This window comes from Salvia splendens, chromosome 7 (genome assembly GCF_004379255.2).
Source record: "Salvia splendens isolate huo1 chromosome 7, SspV2, whole genome shotgun sequence".
Taxonomy (NCBI): domain Eukaryota; kingdom Viridiplantae; phylum Streptophyta; class Magnoliopsida; order Lamiales; family Lamiaceae; genus Salvia; species Salvia splendens.
Window position 1 is genome coordinate 7830258 of NC_056038.1, and position 18584 is coordinate 7848841.

The window sequence follows — 18584 nt, forward strand, 5'->3', positions numbered from 1 at the left end:
TCTTTTGTTAAAAATTAATATTGCAAATGTATTCAAAATCAATCATGCAAACACAAGTGAATAGTGATAGCTAGTAAAACACTTGACAATTAACATCAACTAATATGAGTTCATTTTATTGCAACACCACAAATAGATAGGGCGTTGCTACTCCAAAGCTTGGAGTGTGTGATTGTGATTTTGAAAGTACACTAGTTTATGTTTCCTTTATAGTTGTACTACCACCCCTCATTTTCATTTGTAGACAAACAAATAATTACTTGAATTGAGGAGTTGTGAATCGCATACATCTCTCTCTCTCTCTCTGCAATGCATTTTCAAAACTGAACAAGATGAGAGACAACACTACAGCAGAACATAAATCCCAGCAATTTCAAATAAATTAAGACACAAACCCTCAAAACTTGATTCACACAAAGGACCAATTCACAAAGGACAAGGCAAGGCAGTGCACCGTGGTGTCCTCCGCCGCAAACACCTTCCACACGACAGCCTGCTCGTACGAGACATGGCGCCCCATTGTCGACATACAGATGCCACCCGGCAAGTGAGTGGACCCCTGCATATAAAATAACATAAACTACTACTTGCATTCGTGATTATGATTGAAAGCAGCCGGACTAACTCACCTGTTGCGTGATCTTGGCCAACTCCGAGAACAACCCCTTCCGCCCAGCATCGTCGAATATCTTGTCTAGAGTAATATCTTGCAGCGAAACTAGTGTTGTCTCCAGCATATCCAGCCCTGCTTGGTTCGCAAACGTGAACACAGGCACCGCCTGACAATCACAACCGACATTTCAATCTCACCACTTGTAAACACATATTCAGCTATGAACAGCGTGCATCAAGTGTTTTGCAATAACGGTATTGGCTACCTAACAAGAATGTTTAAAGATTATCTTAGAGCCGCATGTACCTTCAATGAGCAGCATAAGATGGCGTCTTGGTGATGCCAAAGCGTTTTCAACAGTGCTTCACTACTCGAAGATTCCACAGCAAGCAACTCTGCCCCAGTATGAAGGCTGTAAAGAAAGACCGGAGTGTTGCATGTAAGTGTGTGTTTTGCTGAACAGGAACTAATGGAAGGATGTACAACAATCACTATACCTATAGCTTTGACAGATCCAATGTGCGAGGGTCACAGCTTCTGGCGAGGCTGGAGATAGCTTTGAGCCTATCGAAGGACTTACTCCCGACTGAGAGATAGCCATGGCAACCCTCTGCACAGAGGAAATCACGCTACGAACATACTGGCGTGCCATTGAAGCAACATTATCCTGCAAATTGCTCTCAAAAGGGAACTGGAATGCGATAGTCAGAATAGACCGGGCACTGTAGGCACCTCCAGCAATTTTCCCATGGCTGCTCGTGGCTGGGCCAACTTCGAGACTTGACGTCAAATCTAGCGTTTTGAGCAAGGCTAATGATTCTTGCAAGTCACCCTGCTAGATTGTTAAGATGTTATGAAATGCAAACGACTAAAAACAAAATCACAAGTATTGCACATAGGGAGTTGATTTAGCAACTCAACTGGTTTTGGATCGAGTGGGATTATCCGAAAACCAGAAGGCAGCAACTGCGCATCATCTGGAAACATCTCGTCGATTGGTGCAAAAACAAGCTCGGAGCAGGCTCCAACAGCACTCTCATCTATTCCACTACACATCTACAGATGAGGACCATTTCCAAAATGTCAGGCACAAAGAGATCACCAGCTTCTATAAACCATCATCATTTCCCAAAAAACACACCTGCAAAAGATGAATATCCCTCGACATAAAAGCATCTTCATGACTGAGTAGATGTCCTTCCAATCGAATTACTTCAAGCATCTGCAATGGAAATTTTGATTATTAGTTTCTCCATATGTAGGACAGTTTATATATGCCATGGAGTTACGGTCGGCAATTCTACTGTAGGAAAACACAGACCTCTTCATGTTCAATAGTATGTCCTAGAGGCATGATAATTTGGCTTCCGGTAAATTTAGTGGGCCTCATCCCTGGGTAAGCATAGGTGTTTTTCAATGATGCAGCAGCATAGGCATCAATGTTGAAGTCCGCCCACTCTGATCGATGCTCCCGTAGGAAGCGAACCAGCACGGCTGGAGGGACATTCTGATACGTAAAAGCACAGAATCAGCATAGGGTTAGTAAAATAAGTAAATGACGCAATCCTATAAAGTTGCATTTACATCTCTGATATTTGGTGGTCATTGAATAACACACCTGTAGTAGCATAGATGCTTTAGCACAGAGAACTCCTCCGAGCATGGGAAGAGCGTTCAACCCACTATTCAAGTTTTTCCCAGAACTGATGGCGACCACCACATCTTCAGCACCGTCGCAGTTTAATATGGACCATCCATCATCGTTGAACCCATTAACCGCATCATTAAAGCCTCTGCAGATTGGTAATCACTCTCATATTCTTAGATGTGGTGTATGTGTAAAGATTGGTGCATATTTGTATAGCCAGATTATATTTGCAACGTTTACGATTTTGAGAAACATAAAAGCGAATCACCTGCTTAACCTCTGGCTGAAAGTGCGTAGAACAGCCGGTTGCCTGCCAAGACCATATACGATCTCACCACTCATCTCCTGAGCTATCTGCCGGATATATTTTATCGCCTGCATGTTGAAGTAACAGAGCTTATTAATGACAAGCACATCAAGACACGTTTCTATCAAATCTCGGGCTTATACTCATTGTACTCACAGCTATAGTTGTCTTCTGCGCTAGCACTTTCGAAGATTCATAAAGTGGGCGCAGTACCTCCGGCACACTCCACGCCTAGACAATGGGCAAAAATGTTGGTAAAGAATAGCCATCAGAGAAAAAGTATAGCCCGCAAAGTAAGTTGAAGATTATAACCTCGAGACTAAGGTGGTCTACAATATGAATAATGGAACCTCCACCGTCACAAGGCCGGATCAAATATCCGGATGGAAACACTTCAGCTCTCACAAACTGTGAAGCTGCAGCTGCGTTTGGCCCAGACCCAGTACCAGAAAGCGACCTCTCACATACCTTAATTGACCAAAAAAGGGGGGAGTCAGTGTGAACATCAAAAATAAGAAAAACACAATCTAGCTGCCATGTAAGAATCATCTAAAACAAGCAACACTTGCTAATTCAGAAAAAATACATACTACAAGGCTGCCATTGTCCAACGTGGTTGTGTATCTCAGAGTCCAAAAATCACGGGCAGGAGCCAGAGTAGTTGGGGCGTACGTCTGAAAACAATCAACTGTTGTGAGTTTTCCAACAAGGTAACAAAGGAAGAGAGAAACTTAGTATGAACTTTGTCACTAAATTAACCTGTGTATACAGCAGCTCAATGGTTCCACCATTTCCTGCAGGGAACATAGTGAAAACCTCAAGGCTCCGACAGTCACGGAACCAAGTAGGACGATCTTTAAGGATCTCTGCAATCTGTAAAAGTCAAAAATTCATTAGTCAGAGACCTAAAAGATGGAAAAATATAACACAAGAACCTAGCAACATCGATTACCTTTATAGGTTCTAGACTCACAAGACCGCAGGCTCGTGCTGCCACTCCACTACAACTTTGTGAAATGGCAAAGATCCCAACCGAACCCGGACCAGGCTGACAATAAATAACAAAATTTGCTTAAGTCGAACCGTCATATGAAAAGGATAACTCTATGAAATTTAATGGAAGGTAATAAAATGATGGATTCAATCATAACACCGCACAAACCTTCATCCCAGGCATCTGGACCCAATCAACAGCAGTTCCTGTAGCCTTTGAAAGGAACTCTGTCAATGTCTCCTCAGCGATCGAGAGGAGTCTGCCAAAGGCAATGAAGAAAGGAAATTGTTAGTCCAAACAAAGAACTTTCCATCATTCAGCAGCCGTAGTGTTAGAGATCATATAGCAACAGAAAAGAAACAAGTTGATGAAACTACCCAGCAGGGTTGCTAGCATCTCGAATAGAATGCTGAGGAGTCGTGACAGCTGACTCACAACTCACATCAGTGGCAGGCCCCTGTAGGAATTATTAGCAACAGAAAAGGATTCAAATTACATAAATTTGTTTGTCCAGCATCTCAAACGAGCAATTATACCGATATTCAAACTCTTAGAAAGACTAATAGGCGTTTAAGAGAGAAGAACATTTTCATGGGACGCATAACTAATATAGCAACAGCAACATCTTCTATTCAAGCAACTAATATCAAGAACATTGATGACGAAAAAAAAGGGAAGACAGCATACCAAGTGCTGCCGCATGTATCCATTCTCGCACACCAGCTGTGAAACCTGCTTCTGGAGGCGGTCGTTTTCCTCCATCAGCAGCTTGTTCATTGCAGACAATTTTCTATTCACACTTTGGAGTCTAGTAGATTCCTTTCGCTGCTTCTCTCGACACCTAAATTCGTTTCACAAACATTCATCTCTCTCACCCCAGCAAACAAATACTAGTACATTCCAACATTGAATCACACTCATAACTATAATGCACCACACAACAACACTTGAACATCAAAAGGATCCCATATTTCTGAAAACCTAATCAAATGGAGTACATTCAGTCATTCACATCCAAAGTCAAAACCACCAGAAAATCTATTCTTAACAAGAATCAAAACCCCATCAAATAAAGCACCCAAAAATGAATATCAACAAAGAGGCTGCTGTTATAACATACCTCCGATTCTGAAACCAGACTTTGATTTGCTTGGCTTCAATGTTTGAAAGAATAGGGCACTCCCGAATCAGCTGCTGCCGGCGTAGAGAGCTCGGCTTCGGACACTCAGCATACACCCTCTCCAGCGCCTCCACCTGCTCCGCCGTGTACCGGACATACTTTCCGGTATCAAGATGTTTACTAATGCTCCCACTGCTATCCTCCCGGTGAAGATGTGCCACCATAGCCATTTTTTCAAAACTTGAAGAAAGTCCAAAGGTAGTATCTTGGATAAAGCTTGCAGCTTTATACAAAATCCTCTGAAGCAGGGAGAGAAGTTTTCGACAAGAATACTTTTCCTGCTGATTTCACTTGAACAGCCTTAGCTCACAATAGAAGAGAAAAAGGTGAAAGAGCCAAATTGCTCAACGAAATCTAAGTAGCCCTGTGTGAAAGAATGATATGCATAGTGACAAAATGAATCTGTTCTCTTCTTCCCTTTTTCACACAAGAAACCACCTTCGTGCACGACTTGGCGCAAAAAGCGGTTACAAATTACTATATCTGTTCACCACCAAAAGGCCTGAATTCTCACCAAATGAAAGGTGAAACCACCAACTTGTTCACAGAAAGAAACAAAAATACAGCCCCCCTCTTCTGCACTGCCTACCCACAGAATCCTCCAATATATCTTCACACTCAGAAACTAGTAATGTTATCAGCAGCCGATGCTCAACCAATAAATTTTCCAGCTGAAATAACTAAAAGAATCGGTTTTTTTCCCACAAGGGTCTTCAAACATCACACCACATCCAAATGAATCACTCTCTCTCTCTCTCTTTCTCTCCTTTTTCCAAGAAGAAGAGAGGCAGGCGTCTGAAAGCGTCAAAGAACCACAGGAATGAAAACTGAAAGTGTAGACATGTTAAAAGGGCTCAAAGAGATGACACATGGAAATACAAAAATGTGAAAATAGACACAACATTTCTTTCTTTTGGTATAAAATTAAACACAACAAAGACAGATGGAGGGAGGGATTTCAAATTGAGAGGAGAGAAAAAAGAAGAAAGATAGTGGGTTCAGATAGACTTAGTAGGTTTGAAGAGGTAGGGTTGTGGGTGAGTGTTTTATGAGGAGAGAGAGAATGAAAGGAATGGGTAGCTCGGAAATCGGAAATGGGGCAGAAGTGTGTTCAAATTTAAATGGCGATGATGGTGGTGTTGGCTGCTGCAGAGCTTGCACACTGCTGCAGAGCCCCCTCTGCTTCTGCCGCCTGCCTGCACCTCACCAATTTACTTTTTTCTTTTTAATTTTTAAATTTCGAAGTGTACGCCACCAAATGTGATGGGAGTGGTATAGTGTAATTAGTGGTTGATTAAATGATAAAAATGAGAGGTTAATTATAAAAAAGAAGATTGACATGACGTGTTAGGACGACCCACAAAGGCGAGATTTTCCTCCGATTGTCTGCCTTAAATGCTTTTGTCAAATCACACCTCACAGGATCTTCTGCCACCGGCTAACCTCCCCCTCCCCTTTCACATTACCAACTTCGTTTTTAACTTAATCTTCATTTAATTTTAGACTCCACACTCCAACTACTCCTATTTTGCAAGTTTTAAAATTTATCTGGAAATTTTGTATACCCTATCCTTATTAATTATTCAATTGTTTACTAATGCGATTTTTCAAAAAAAAAACAGTATGTCACTTTAAATTATTTCACTTTATTAAGAAGAATAACAGGAAAGAAGTAGTTGTAGATAGAATTAAGAGCATCCACAACGGTGGCTGAAGAGCCGGCGTCCGTCCGCGCTGCTGGCACGGTGGTGTCTCGCCGCTGCTGCGCTCGCGCCGCGCCAGCGAGCAGGACACGTGGCGTTGGGCGATTGGGCACCGGCATAGCCGTTGCTTTTAAATGTTTTTTTTTTTATTTAAAATCGGTTTTTAATTTAAAAAACTGATAAAAATTAAAAAAAATTCACTTCCCCAAAAAAATATATCCGTTTATTACCGTTTTTACACCTTTTTAGTTTTTTTTTTATTTTTTCCCCAAAAATACACAATTTCATCTATAAATACCCCCACTTTCACACCCAAAAATTTACATCAAACTACACAATTCTCATCTTCATTCTTCAATATCCATTCTCATCTTCATTCTCCCATATCCATTTTCATCTCCATTCTCTCATACCCTACAACATAATAATGTCCGGCCAAGGCGATGACCACCCTCCCTCTCACGGTTGGAACCCCGAATGGTTTGGTGGACAACCGTTTCCTAGTCCGAAAATGGAATATTCGGCCTCTCCCTCTCCTCAAACCCAAGATTCGGTCGTTCCGAGTGGCTACCGGCCATACCCTATCGACGACCAATGTGTCTCCCAAGGGCGATACGGGTGGACACCGGAGCCTAGGCCGACCGCCCCCTCCCAAACTCCACCGGCTCCTACTCGTAGCGGTGTCCGGACACCGTACACTCCGGCGGAGATGGATAAATTGTTCAAGGCGTACTTCGAAATCTCCGAAGATGCGGCGGTTGGCACGAACCAATCCGGCGATCACTTTTGGTGGCGCGTCTCTCGCCGTTACAATGCAAACCGGCCGCCGGGAACGATCGAGCGCAACGAGAGTATGGTGCGCAACTGCATCGGCCGAGCCAACGAAGAAATTGGCAAGTTCAATGGCTATTTCTTCCAGGAGACGCGGAATGCCGGGAGCGGCCGGAGCGAGGTCGATATCATCACTGCCGCACTGAGCACCTACCAATCCATGAACGACAAGTCGTTCAAGTACCTCAACGTTTGGCAGGAAACGCGGTTCCACCCGAAGTATATGGGAGGCGTAACATCCTCCTCTAGCGGCTCCTCCAAACGGTCAAGATCGGTATCTCTATCCGACGCCGGCTCCGAAGAAGTGGCTAGCCAACTCGCCGGAGCTAACTTGGGTAGCCCCGACGCCGAACCAAGCGGTTCCCGACGCCGACCGCAAGGAGGGAAGAAAGCGGCGGCCGACCGCTGTTGCGCCGCGACTCCATCTGCCCCCGCTCCCGAACCCGCTCCCTATGTGCCACCTCCACCCCCGAACAACTCGCTGTGGATGCTCTTACACCAACTCAATATGACCGATAGGTCAACTATGACCCCCACGCAACTTCAAACGCACGAGAGTATGATATTGGGTCTCCAAAAACAATTGGGGTTAGTGCCGCCGGATGAGTAGTCTTCCTCGGGTAATATTAGCCAATAATTATGTAATTTTTAATTTTTAGGAGTTTAATTATGTAATTTTAAATTTTTAGTATTTTAATTATGTAATTTTTAATTTTTAGGATTTTAATTATGTCTTTTTTATTTTATTTGTAATTTGTAATAATTATTGTGGTTTTTTAATGAATTTTAGTATTATGGAAATGTTTTTGTTTAATTGAATTTTAAATTAATTGTGCTCGTCCTTGCGGAAGAGCACAACTGTGGGTGTTGTGCCCTTGCCAGAAAGCAGGTAGAAAAAGTGGGGTCGGGCCCACAACCGTGCCGCTGACAAGAGCACGGTTGTGGATGCTCTAAGTTTGCAAAAAATGATTTTTTTTTTTAATTTTGGGCGAAATCAATGTTGATATGTCAACCAAAGTATTTGCGCAGAAAAAAACAATGAGAAGATAAAATAGCGATAACGTTTTTTCAATTAAATCATTAAGTTTTGATTAAATTTTACTTGCTCCCACATATTTTGAAAAGTGAACTACATAAATCACCTTTTGAACAGATGAAATCACATTTTTTTTACCTGATGCAATTTTTATAATTCTTAATTTCAGCGAAATCGAGGTTGTGTGTTAGTCAGAAATATATATATATATATATGGACAAAACAACAACATTCAATGATATACTTATATTGTTGGGTTACAAAGTCATCCTACATCGGATGAAATAGAGAAATTGGAAGCTATATATAAGTGTTGTCCAACTATATTTAGTTTGGGGCCTTTTTAAATTGACCCATAAACAAATCCATGCGGGCGTGCTTGGCCCAAAGCGGACGCCATCATATTACTAATATGCAATCGACGGTCCCTACAAGTGGTATCAACACCAAGTTGGCTTGGGTCGAGTCTAGATAACCCATGTTCGAGTTGGGCCCAGGTTGACTCAAGTTCAAGTTGAGCTCGTAATGTCTTGATATGTTGACTGTGTTTCCGATATGGTTTCGGTACGAGAGGAGCTTTGAGTCATTTTAAGAGTGGCCTAAAAATGCCCGCAAGGACGTAGCGCAGTTGGCAACGGAGGAGCAGATCTTGCTGCAATGAGCATGGGTTCGAATCCCACTGCTGTCGTGTAGTTGCTTCCATCTCTCATGCACAAGTGTGAGGCCTTGGGAGATGGGCTCCTGGCAGCCAGTGGGTTAAGGCCTCCCCCTTAACGGACTACTGCGTACCCTGATTGAATCCCCTCACATGATGTCGGGCCGGAGTGTGGGGGCCGCTAAGGCGACATAATCGTTTTTTTGCTGCAAAGAGTGACCTAAAAATATATCATTGTGGGCGGGTTCAACCCAAAATAGAGTATATCAAACTTAAATGTAGTTGACGGCCTCTACAAGTGGGCTAAAATAGTATTTGAGGTATAAAAGAGACAAGCTGGGGAGGAAAAATATACTACTACTCCCTCCGTCCCAGTTTAAAAGTAAGATTTAGTTATGACATAGGTTTTAAAAAATTGGTGGAGTGTGTAATAAATGAAGTTAGATAGTGGTTGTTGGAGTGTGTAATAATTGAAGTGGGGTAGTGAAAAGTGAGACCCTTTTGACTTTTTGTATGTTTAGGATTTTGTTTTATTTTATTTTTACGAACGTAATGACATTTGAGTGTAAATTTCATTAACACTGAGGTTAAATTTTATGTCCAAATATGATAAATTTTAAATGAGACTTTTAAACTGGGACGGACGGAAATGGCAAAGCAAGACTCTTAAACTGGGACGGAGGGAGTACTACTTATCAATTTTATTTGGAATAATAGAAAACTGAAAAAAAAATTTAACAAAATGTTTTCATTTTGAATATTAATAAAACACTCTATCCGTCTCATAAAAATAAGGACATTTTCTATTTTTTTGGATATCTCGTAAAAATATCTGCTTCTATTTTTGGTGATTTCTTTTTCTCTAATAAGGTGGACCTCATTCTCCACTAACAATACAATAATTACTTTTTTTCTATCTCTCTTTTAGTTTATCAATCAATTAATTCTGGTGCGTCTCAAATGTCTATGTTTTTGTGGGATAGATAAAGTACATTATTTTGTGTGTAGATGTGATAGCTAAGAAAAATTGTAATTTCGTGATTTAATATTCCAGTTAAAATTTTTCAAGGACATACTAAAATTTAATTTATTTCATAGTTTTAATTATTAGTTTTTAGTACATACATGCCACGCCATTTTAAGTATATGTGTATGCTCATTAAAACATGTAGAGTATCAAACAACAAAAATAAAATCTTATTTTATCAATATATGATCAACAATGGACCCATAAAATGTCTAATTGTATGAATATTGTCAAGTTGCATGAAGTTATTATGTTAATTAAATGCTGAGAAATTATGTGGAGTGCAGATACATTCCTTGAAAAAGAGTTTCGAATGCCAATTTTATTATGTATGGCAAAACGATGTTTCTACACAATACTATTATTCAATTACCATGCAGGTTTTCTCGATACTCAGCATCGATTGAAAATTTAAAACAAGTACTACTAAAATCAGATTAATAAAGTTGATAATAAAATTATTTTTATAAGGTGATGTGGTTGTTGTTCTATTCTTTTGTTTAAGGTAATACAACACGGTCCATATAATGGCTTAATTAATAACAAAATTATTTGAGAAGATCGATCCCAAATTGGGAGGTGGAGAAGATGGTTAGTGGAAGCTAGGTCATAGATTAAAGGGAGGTGTCAAAAGTTATTCTTCATACTTAGTTCACACAGTGGCAAATATATGAGTTGATCAATATTAGAATATGGATTTATAGCAAAGATAATACCAAGGGTACATTCAAAGACTACTATAGATGTTACATTTTTTTGCCTTCAACTGTTGTTTAGTGCTTTTATCCTTAGCATTGCTTGCTTCGTGGTTTTGATGTGTGTGGTGTGTGCTTAAGACGAGGGATTGTGTGCCATTTTTATCTGTTTTTTTTTCGTGTTAGCACCAAGTTTTCGTTGGACTTGGCTAGTTTATGTTCGTATAACTTCGTCTGGTTTTATTATTGAACTATTGTTCACCATTCTTTGATTTGAGCTCTTACTTTATTAAAAAAATGAAAGTATTTGTTAACGAAAGATACCATCCATATAAAAATCTTACTACATTAATTCTTTCCTTGCTTCTAAATACATATACACACATAGAGTATTGGTGATAATTGACTAAATATACATGGATAATCCATAGAGGGCCAAAAATATTTGGGGAAGATTAGAGCATCTCCAGTGGGCGGATGTCCCACTAGGACATCCACTAGGACTTCCCAAAAACACCTCCTGCCACGTCACTAGGACTTCTCATCCCACTGCCACGTCACTAGGACATCCCCTTCACAATCCGCCCTTCCTATCGCTCTTCCCACTAGGACTTCCCGCAATAAAAAAAATCACAAATTCACAAATAAAGCAATTTACGTTTACGGAAATAAAATTTCAACACGAATACGGACGGGAAAAATTAACAACTTCATTTAAAAAAAACATACATGATTTGAAAAAAAATTACATAGTAATAAAACAAAAAAGTACTAACATCAACGTCAACCTTTCCGAGTCCAAACCTCTTCGATAATATCGTTCTGAAGTCGAACATGGGCATCTGTTTGCCGCATGTCGGCAAATGCACACATCCGCTCGACCTCTCCATGAGGTACCCCCATATTCACATTCGCGGTGGCCACGCCGTGACTTGGACCTGCACCCATATCATCTTCATTGGTCCACTGAGTCAGTTCCGCAGCTTCATTTTCGACAATCATGTTGTGCATTATGATACATGCGTACATGACATCGCCGATGTTGGGAATATACCACTGCCGTGCAGGACCCTTGACTACCGCCCATCGACTCTGGAGCACACCAAATGCCCGCTCCACATCCTTGCGCGCTGCTTCCTGACGGCTCGCAAAGTATGACTTCTTTTGTCCGAGCGGATGCTTGATTGTCTTCACAAAGACGGGCCAGTTTGGGTATATCCCACCCGCCAAATAGTATCCCATATTGTGCTGGTTGCCGTTGGCGACGAAACTGATGGCGGGACCAACGCCATTGCACTGAGCATTGAACAGGGGCGACGACTGGAGAACGTTGATGTCGTTGTTCGACCCAGCGACCCCAAAATAAACATGCCATATCCACAGCCGGTAGTCAGCTACAGCTTCAAGGATCATCGTGGGATGCTTGGCTTTGAAGCCAGTAGTGTACATCCCCTTCCAGGCGGCGGGGCAGTTATTCCACTCCCAATGCATACAATCTATGCTGCCCAACATCACAGGGAACCCGTGCACCGACCCATGCATATCTATCAGACTCTGGCAATCTTCGGGGCTCGGACTCTGAAGATACCGCTCACCGAATATCGCTCTCACGCCCGCGCAAAAATTCTACAGACACTCGACGGCTGTCGACTCGCCAATGTGGAGGTACTCGTCGAACATGTCGGCCGCGCCTCCGTACGCCAGTTGTCTGATTGCGACAGTGCACTTCTGTAAGGGCGTGAGTCCGGGTTTGCCAGCTGCATCCTCCCTGATCCTAAAATACAAGTATCTTCTCTCTAAAGCACCCACGATATGCATAAACAGCGGACGATGCATCCTAAAACGTCGCTGGAATAAGGCATCCCCAAAACGCAGCTGCGGAGCGAAGTAGTCCTGATACAACCGAATATGTGCAGCAATGTGGTCACGGGGTATTATAGTTCGACGACGGATCGGCCGATGTACTGCCGCCGCTGCTCCCTCTGGTGTAGCAGTCTATCTATCGCACCTTCCACAGCGACCTCCAATCCATCCTCGCTATCACTGTCACTAGCCATTGTAGATATACTTGAAAATAGAGATGTAGAGAGAGAAACTTGTTAACACAAGTGGTGCGAATGAAATGAAGTTCAACGAGCCGTATATATAGAGTTTTAAAAAAAAATTAATATACCGGACATCCGACCCGGACGTCCGACTCACGCCACAATGGCGGACGCCCTCCCTCCCGTCGCCGCAACGTCCGAGGACATCCGACGTCCTTACGGGACGTCCGTGTCCCAGTTGAAACGCCACAATGGCGGACGTCCCGATCGCCCGTCGCGGATGTCCGACCGGACGTCCGCCATTGGAGATGCTCTTAGAAGATTTATTTGGTGAATAGCGACAGTGGCGTCATGTCCAGTTAGTTAGCGATTATTAATTTATGTTGTACTACCAATATTTGTTTTTTGTCTTGATGATATGACTGATCAACCCTCACTACATATAAGTATTTATATACTAGTGTACTAACTCTTTCATAAATAGCAGTCTCAACTTAATCTCTGCAGCTGATATTATGTGCAGAGAATTTTGAACATATGCTTGTAACTTTCACTTTTTATTCTCACTTTTTACCCTTGTAAAGTCCCAATCACTTTCAAGACTGTAATCTCAAGCATTTATTTAAATAAATTGATAGGAGCAGTACTACTTTTTAATACTAGTATGAAATTGGGATAAATTCAAACTCTGGCTTCCCATGGATGTTTTTTTGCCTTTAGCATTGTTTAAGCGTAATTTAGATGTACCCTTATTGTTGGTACAACATAATTGCCAATGCTGGATTTTGTTGAATTTGGGTGTATATTTCCTTTTAAAGTAGTGTTACGGTGCTTATGAATTTATAGTAACCGTTTCTTTTAATGATATGTTCATTTAATGCGTGGGACAATATTGTCACGATCGACATTAATTGCACAATGCTAATCATTTTCTAAACTTGTACACACTTAACTTAATCCTTTTCAAATGGTATCATTTTCTAAACTTGTACACACTTAATCCTTTTCAAATGGTATCATTTTCTAAACTTGTACACACTTAATCCTTTTCAAATGGTATCATTTTCTAAACTTGTACACACTTGTGCTTGTTGTATATGTGATATTGCGTTGATTTGAAATTTTGAATCAATTGCGATAAATGTTCCTTTTCCGTGGAGATAATTTTTGCGATTAGCGTTAGTAATTATGTTCTAAATAGATTTTGTTTTATATGAATCTTACATTTTTTTTAATTGTGGGGTTTGAATCTACAAAATAAATGCATAGCTTAGTGGTAGACGTGGTGCTTTGTTGAAAATTGGAAATTGTTGATTCAAAAGTGAATCCCCCTTAATCTAAATTTTTAAGTATTTTTTTCATTTTTTTCAATTCTTGTTTCTTCCTTGCCTTTTTATTAACATATGAATTTCATTAGCATAAGAATTGTATTCACATGCGATAACATATAACACATGAATTTAATTTGAATTTGGTATAAAATTGTAATTAAATTAATCTAATCATTTTTTTTAATTTTAATAAGTTTCATATTTTTATTTAATTTGTATATTTAATTTAGTTTTAATACTATATTAGTAATAAATAAATAAAATATGTGAAATCTATTAATAATGTAAAAGAATGAATGCGGAGTTGTGAATATATTTTATTAAATAAAAAAAAGTTGTGAAATCCAATTAAAAACAATTAAAGAAAGTGAATTGTGATAGTGATATATTAAAAAACGCCAAGTTCTGCTTTTCTAAAGCGACATAATGATGGTATAATAAGTCACAACATTGTTAGCATAAGCAACGAAATAAACAAACAAATGACAGAAAATAAAGTTAGAGATAATAACCTAAAAGCACATGGGTTAAATTGCATCTTTGAGGTGCAATCATACATATTTTATTAACTAAATCTGCGCATAATATATTAATCCACTACACCATTATTTTAATTTAAGCGTGAGATTATACTAATCCGGCTATTGGTCCCACCAATTTACTATTCGGTTTGACCTCTGTCACCCACTGGTCCAATATATGACATAATTATGACGTCACATTCCGTTTCTACAAATTATACAACAAATTTTGGATAACCCTATTTTATGATTCGATTTCCAATATGATTTATTAATTAATTTCTTAATTCATATTAGAATGCCATTACAAAATTTAAAGGTTGATTAATACGAACACACAAGTCAACACCGAAAAGTATATGCAGTATAAAAGTTACTACTACTAATCTCACAAACATGAAAGATTCTTGCTGGCATGAGATGAAAGATATTTCATCGGCATGATCATTCTTTAAACAACTTTTGCATTTCACCTTTTTCACCCTCCAACCTTTTTAAAGATTTAATTAGGAATATTATGCACGATTAGTGGGAAAAAGCTATATGCTACTATGATTGAAAACTTTCGATTTAACTCAAATGTCAAAAGCAAAATATATTATCCAATCTCACCAATATTGTCCCCCACCCTCTACCCCCTAACGTAGTCCTATGTGGAAATTTGATATATTAATATATTAGCATTAGTTGTTTTGGCTAATGGAGACACTCTATTGAATAGATAGAAAGTTATATAGAATAATCACCCTCATGATCAACTACTAATTTACAAATTTAAACTAAATGGTAAAAATTAAATTTATACTCTAATTGGACATGCTCGATTTTAACTAAAACACAAAAAACTAAAAAAATTGAAAGTGTGACACATATGGGGCAACAAAGAGTGAGATAGACGATTCCAAGTGGGTGACACTAAACGCAAAACTTTACTAAATATGTTCAAGTTAGGCATATTTGCCTAAAATAAGGGAAAAGGTTTTGTTTGAATATGTTATATTAGTTGGTTAGTTGCAACTTAAGTCAAATTACTAATCTAATCAAAGTTCCATGATACGAGAGTGGATTTTCTCTGATAAATCAAAATATCAATTCCAAGTTAGTAGTAGTAGTAGTAATATATAAGAGGGAGTCACTCAAACTATGAAAAACCCCAAGCACAAAAGAACAAAAGTTAAGAAACAAAGATTGTTGCCATCAAAAAGAAAAAAGAGAAAAAAAAGATTGACCACTACACATACAACATTAAGTACTATAGTACAATCAGTGGTCCATTATGAGCTCCATTGCATAAACCAAGTCAGATTTCATCTTGTTTTTCTCAATTCCACTTTGTTTTTACTGATTTTATATTGTATCCGATTCCTTTGGACACAACATTCATTCTTAAACTTCCAAGTCTCTTGAGAAAATAAATTTATTTGAAAATATTTTTGAATAGAAATGAATGTTATTGGATGTGTTCCTATAATGGTTGGAGGGTTCCCATCTCACTCACATCAACTCTCTTCCCTTTTGTGTAGAGCCATTGCTTTTTATTTGTGTCATAGATAGGGGAAGGAATAAATTACTTCTTAAATCCAAAGTGGGCCCTGCACAGTTGTGGGCCTATGTGTCTGTATGGAATGGGCCCACCAAAAATATTTGTTTGCGTGAATCAACAGAATCGTGACGTGGACATGCTTTGATGGGTTGGTGGTAGTGGAATTAGAGGCCCACCACCTCTACCCAAGAATTCACCACAAACATTTTCTCTCTCCTCTAAAATTGCTCATAATCCCCATATGCATGCCCTATTCTTTTCACCATAAAGTTTAAACCCACAAATGGTTAAAAAGATGCATGCCACTCCACTACCATTGTCTCTTCATGCTCAACCAAAATCCTCTCTCCCTCCACACCTTTTTGAACATATAATACTTTTTTAATTCAAAATGGGAAAATGACAAATATGTTTTTTGTCACATTTTAATTTTAGTCAATTAAAAAGTGAAACCCAATCCAATGGATCAAATTTACGAAGAGGCCCAACAAGCTCAACATTATACTTCAACATGCATATATCGTTTATCATAGTCATAACTGGCAATCTCAGATTTTTTAAGGTGACCATTTCATACTGATATGAACAAAATAATAATATATGCGTGTGAAATTTGGGGCCAAGATCCCCTGCTGTGCACAGCAGGGGCTGTGCCACACATACACACACATTTATTTGTTTTATAATAAACAAACTTAATATTTTAATATTATAATTTAACAATTAAAAATTCTATGTATGGAACAGCATCCCCTGCTGTGCTAACAGCCACAGCAGGGGATCCAAACCCGTGAAATTTGTAGGTGATGTCAATTGAGAAACTTCAAGATATAGCCTAAATTCCAGTGTCAACCATTTATAAGCTGACAAAATTATCCTTAAAATTGAATGAAAGAAACATGACGCAATAAAACTTTCATTGACTATGTGAGTTTTTTCGTATTAATTATTGGACTATAATTTTCAAAGCTGGTGGGTGTGAACCTCAGTTGTAAATTGAAATGAAGATAGTGACTTGTGGAGTTGATTTATTTGGAAATTTATGCGTGCACAAGTAAAATAAATGAAAACTAATCATGATATGTAGGAATATTATGCTTCATATTTTCCTTGCTGTGTTCGACACGGTGCTGTAAAGAACAGTCAACTACAGAATTTTATGTTATGCTCCTATATTCGATGACAGTAATAAATATTGAAAGGTGCTATATTTAAAAAAAAACTTTATAGTAGTCCGCAGTTTTTGTTCATTTTCTAATTAGTAAATTTATAAAATTATTTAAAATATCACAAACTGAAGAACCGAATAAGGGGAGAAAAAGTTTGTATTATTATTGTCTTGTGTTACTTACATTTGCTCATTATCCTAATATTTATAGGGATAAATGAGACCCTTCAAGAACCACAATAAATGAGATTGGAACTACACATTTGGGAACTCTACACTGTTTTGGAACTCAAGTCCAATAAATGAGGACGTCTCTTTATGTTTTTTTTGTCTTTCCAACACTCCCCCTCAAGTTAAGTAACGGGGTTTCCGATACTTAACTTGCTCAATACTTCCTTGAATGATTTGGAATTCACCGCCTTGGTTAAAATGTCTGCCAACTGATCTTCTGACTTCACATATGGAAACTCGACAATCCGGGCTTCAATTTTCTCCTTGATGAAGTGTCTGTCAACTTCCACGTGCTTAGTTCTATCATGCTGAACTGGATTCTCAGAGATGCTAATCGCAGCTTTGTTGTCGCAGAACAGTCTACATGGTTTTGGTACATACAGATCAAGCTCTGTCATGAGCTTCCTTAGCCACAATATCTCGGTGAGGCCACTTTTGATTCCACGGAACTCAGCTTCCGCGCTTGAGAGTGCAACTACCTTTTGCTTCTTACTCCTCCAAGTAACAAGATTTCCTCCAACTAGCATAAAGTACCCTGCCGTGGACTTTCGGTCATTTGGGTTCCCTGCCCAATCTGCATCAGTGAAGCCACTGATTTCCAAGTGTCCATGTTTCTTAAACAACACCCCATGTTCCGCAGTACCTTTCAAATATCGTACAATTCGGAGAGCTGCTTCCCAATGATCTTCTTGTGGTGAGTGCATGAACTGACTTACAACTCCCACAACATATGCTATGTCGGGCCTAGTATGAGAGAGGTAAATGAGCTTACCTACCAGCCTTTGATATCTCCCCCTGTCTGTGAGCGTTGCTCCTTCCACTATCTGTAATCCGTGATTCTGTATCATTGGGGTGTCTGCTGGCCTACAGTCTACCATTCCCACTTCTGCTAACAGATCGAGGATGTACTTTCTCTGATTGATGAAGATTCCCTTTTCTGATCTCAGAACTTCAATTCCTAGAAAATACTTGAGACGACCCAGATCCTTCATCTCAAATTCTTTGAACAAGTTCTTCCTCAATTCACCGATCTCTTCTTCATCGTCTCCGGTGATG

General features: G+C 39.4%; 1 protein-coding gene across 2 annotated transcripts; it reads right to left on the minus strand.

Annotated features, from left to right (window-relative positions):
- Positions 1-89: 89 nt before the first annotated feature.
- On the minus strand, positions 90-6020 carry LOC121741549 (homeobox-leucine zipper protein REVOLUTA-like). 2 transcript variants are annotated; one of them, XM_042134377.1, is made up of 19 exons: positions 4683-6020; positions 4250-4403; positions 3940-4019; positions 3731-3821; positions 3521-3616; positions 3328-3441; positions 3159-3242; positions 2881-3036; positions 2725-2799; positions 2530-2636; positions 2232-2406; positions 1935-2120; positions 1755-1835; positions 1535-1669; positions 1111-1445; positions 920-1025; positions 630-779; positions 396-559; positions 90-304 (listed from the first exon to the last, which is right to left on the minus strand). In XM_042134377.1, exons 1-18 carry the CDS (start codon positions 4910-4912, stop codon positions 410-412), a joined length of 2505 nt encoding a protein of 834 aa, XP_041990311.1. In that variant the 5' UTR covers positions 4913-6020; the 3' UTR covers positions 90-304; positions 396-409. The 2 variants fall into 2 exon arrangements, with proteins under 2 accessions (XP_041990311.1, XP_041990310.1); XM_042134376.1 differs by having other exon boundaries at positions 90-559.
- Between the last annotated feature and the right edge of the window lie 12564 nt (positions 6021-18584).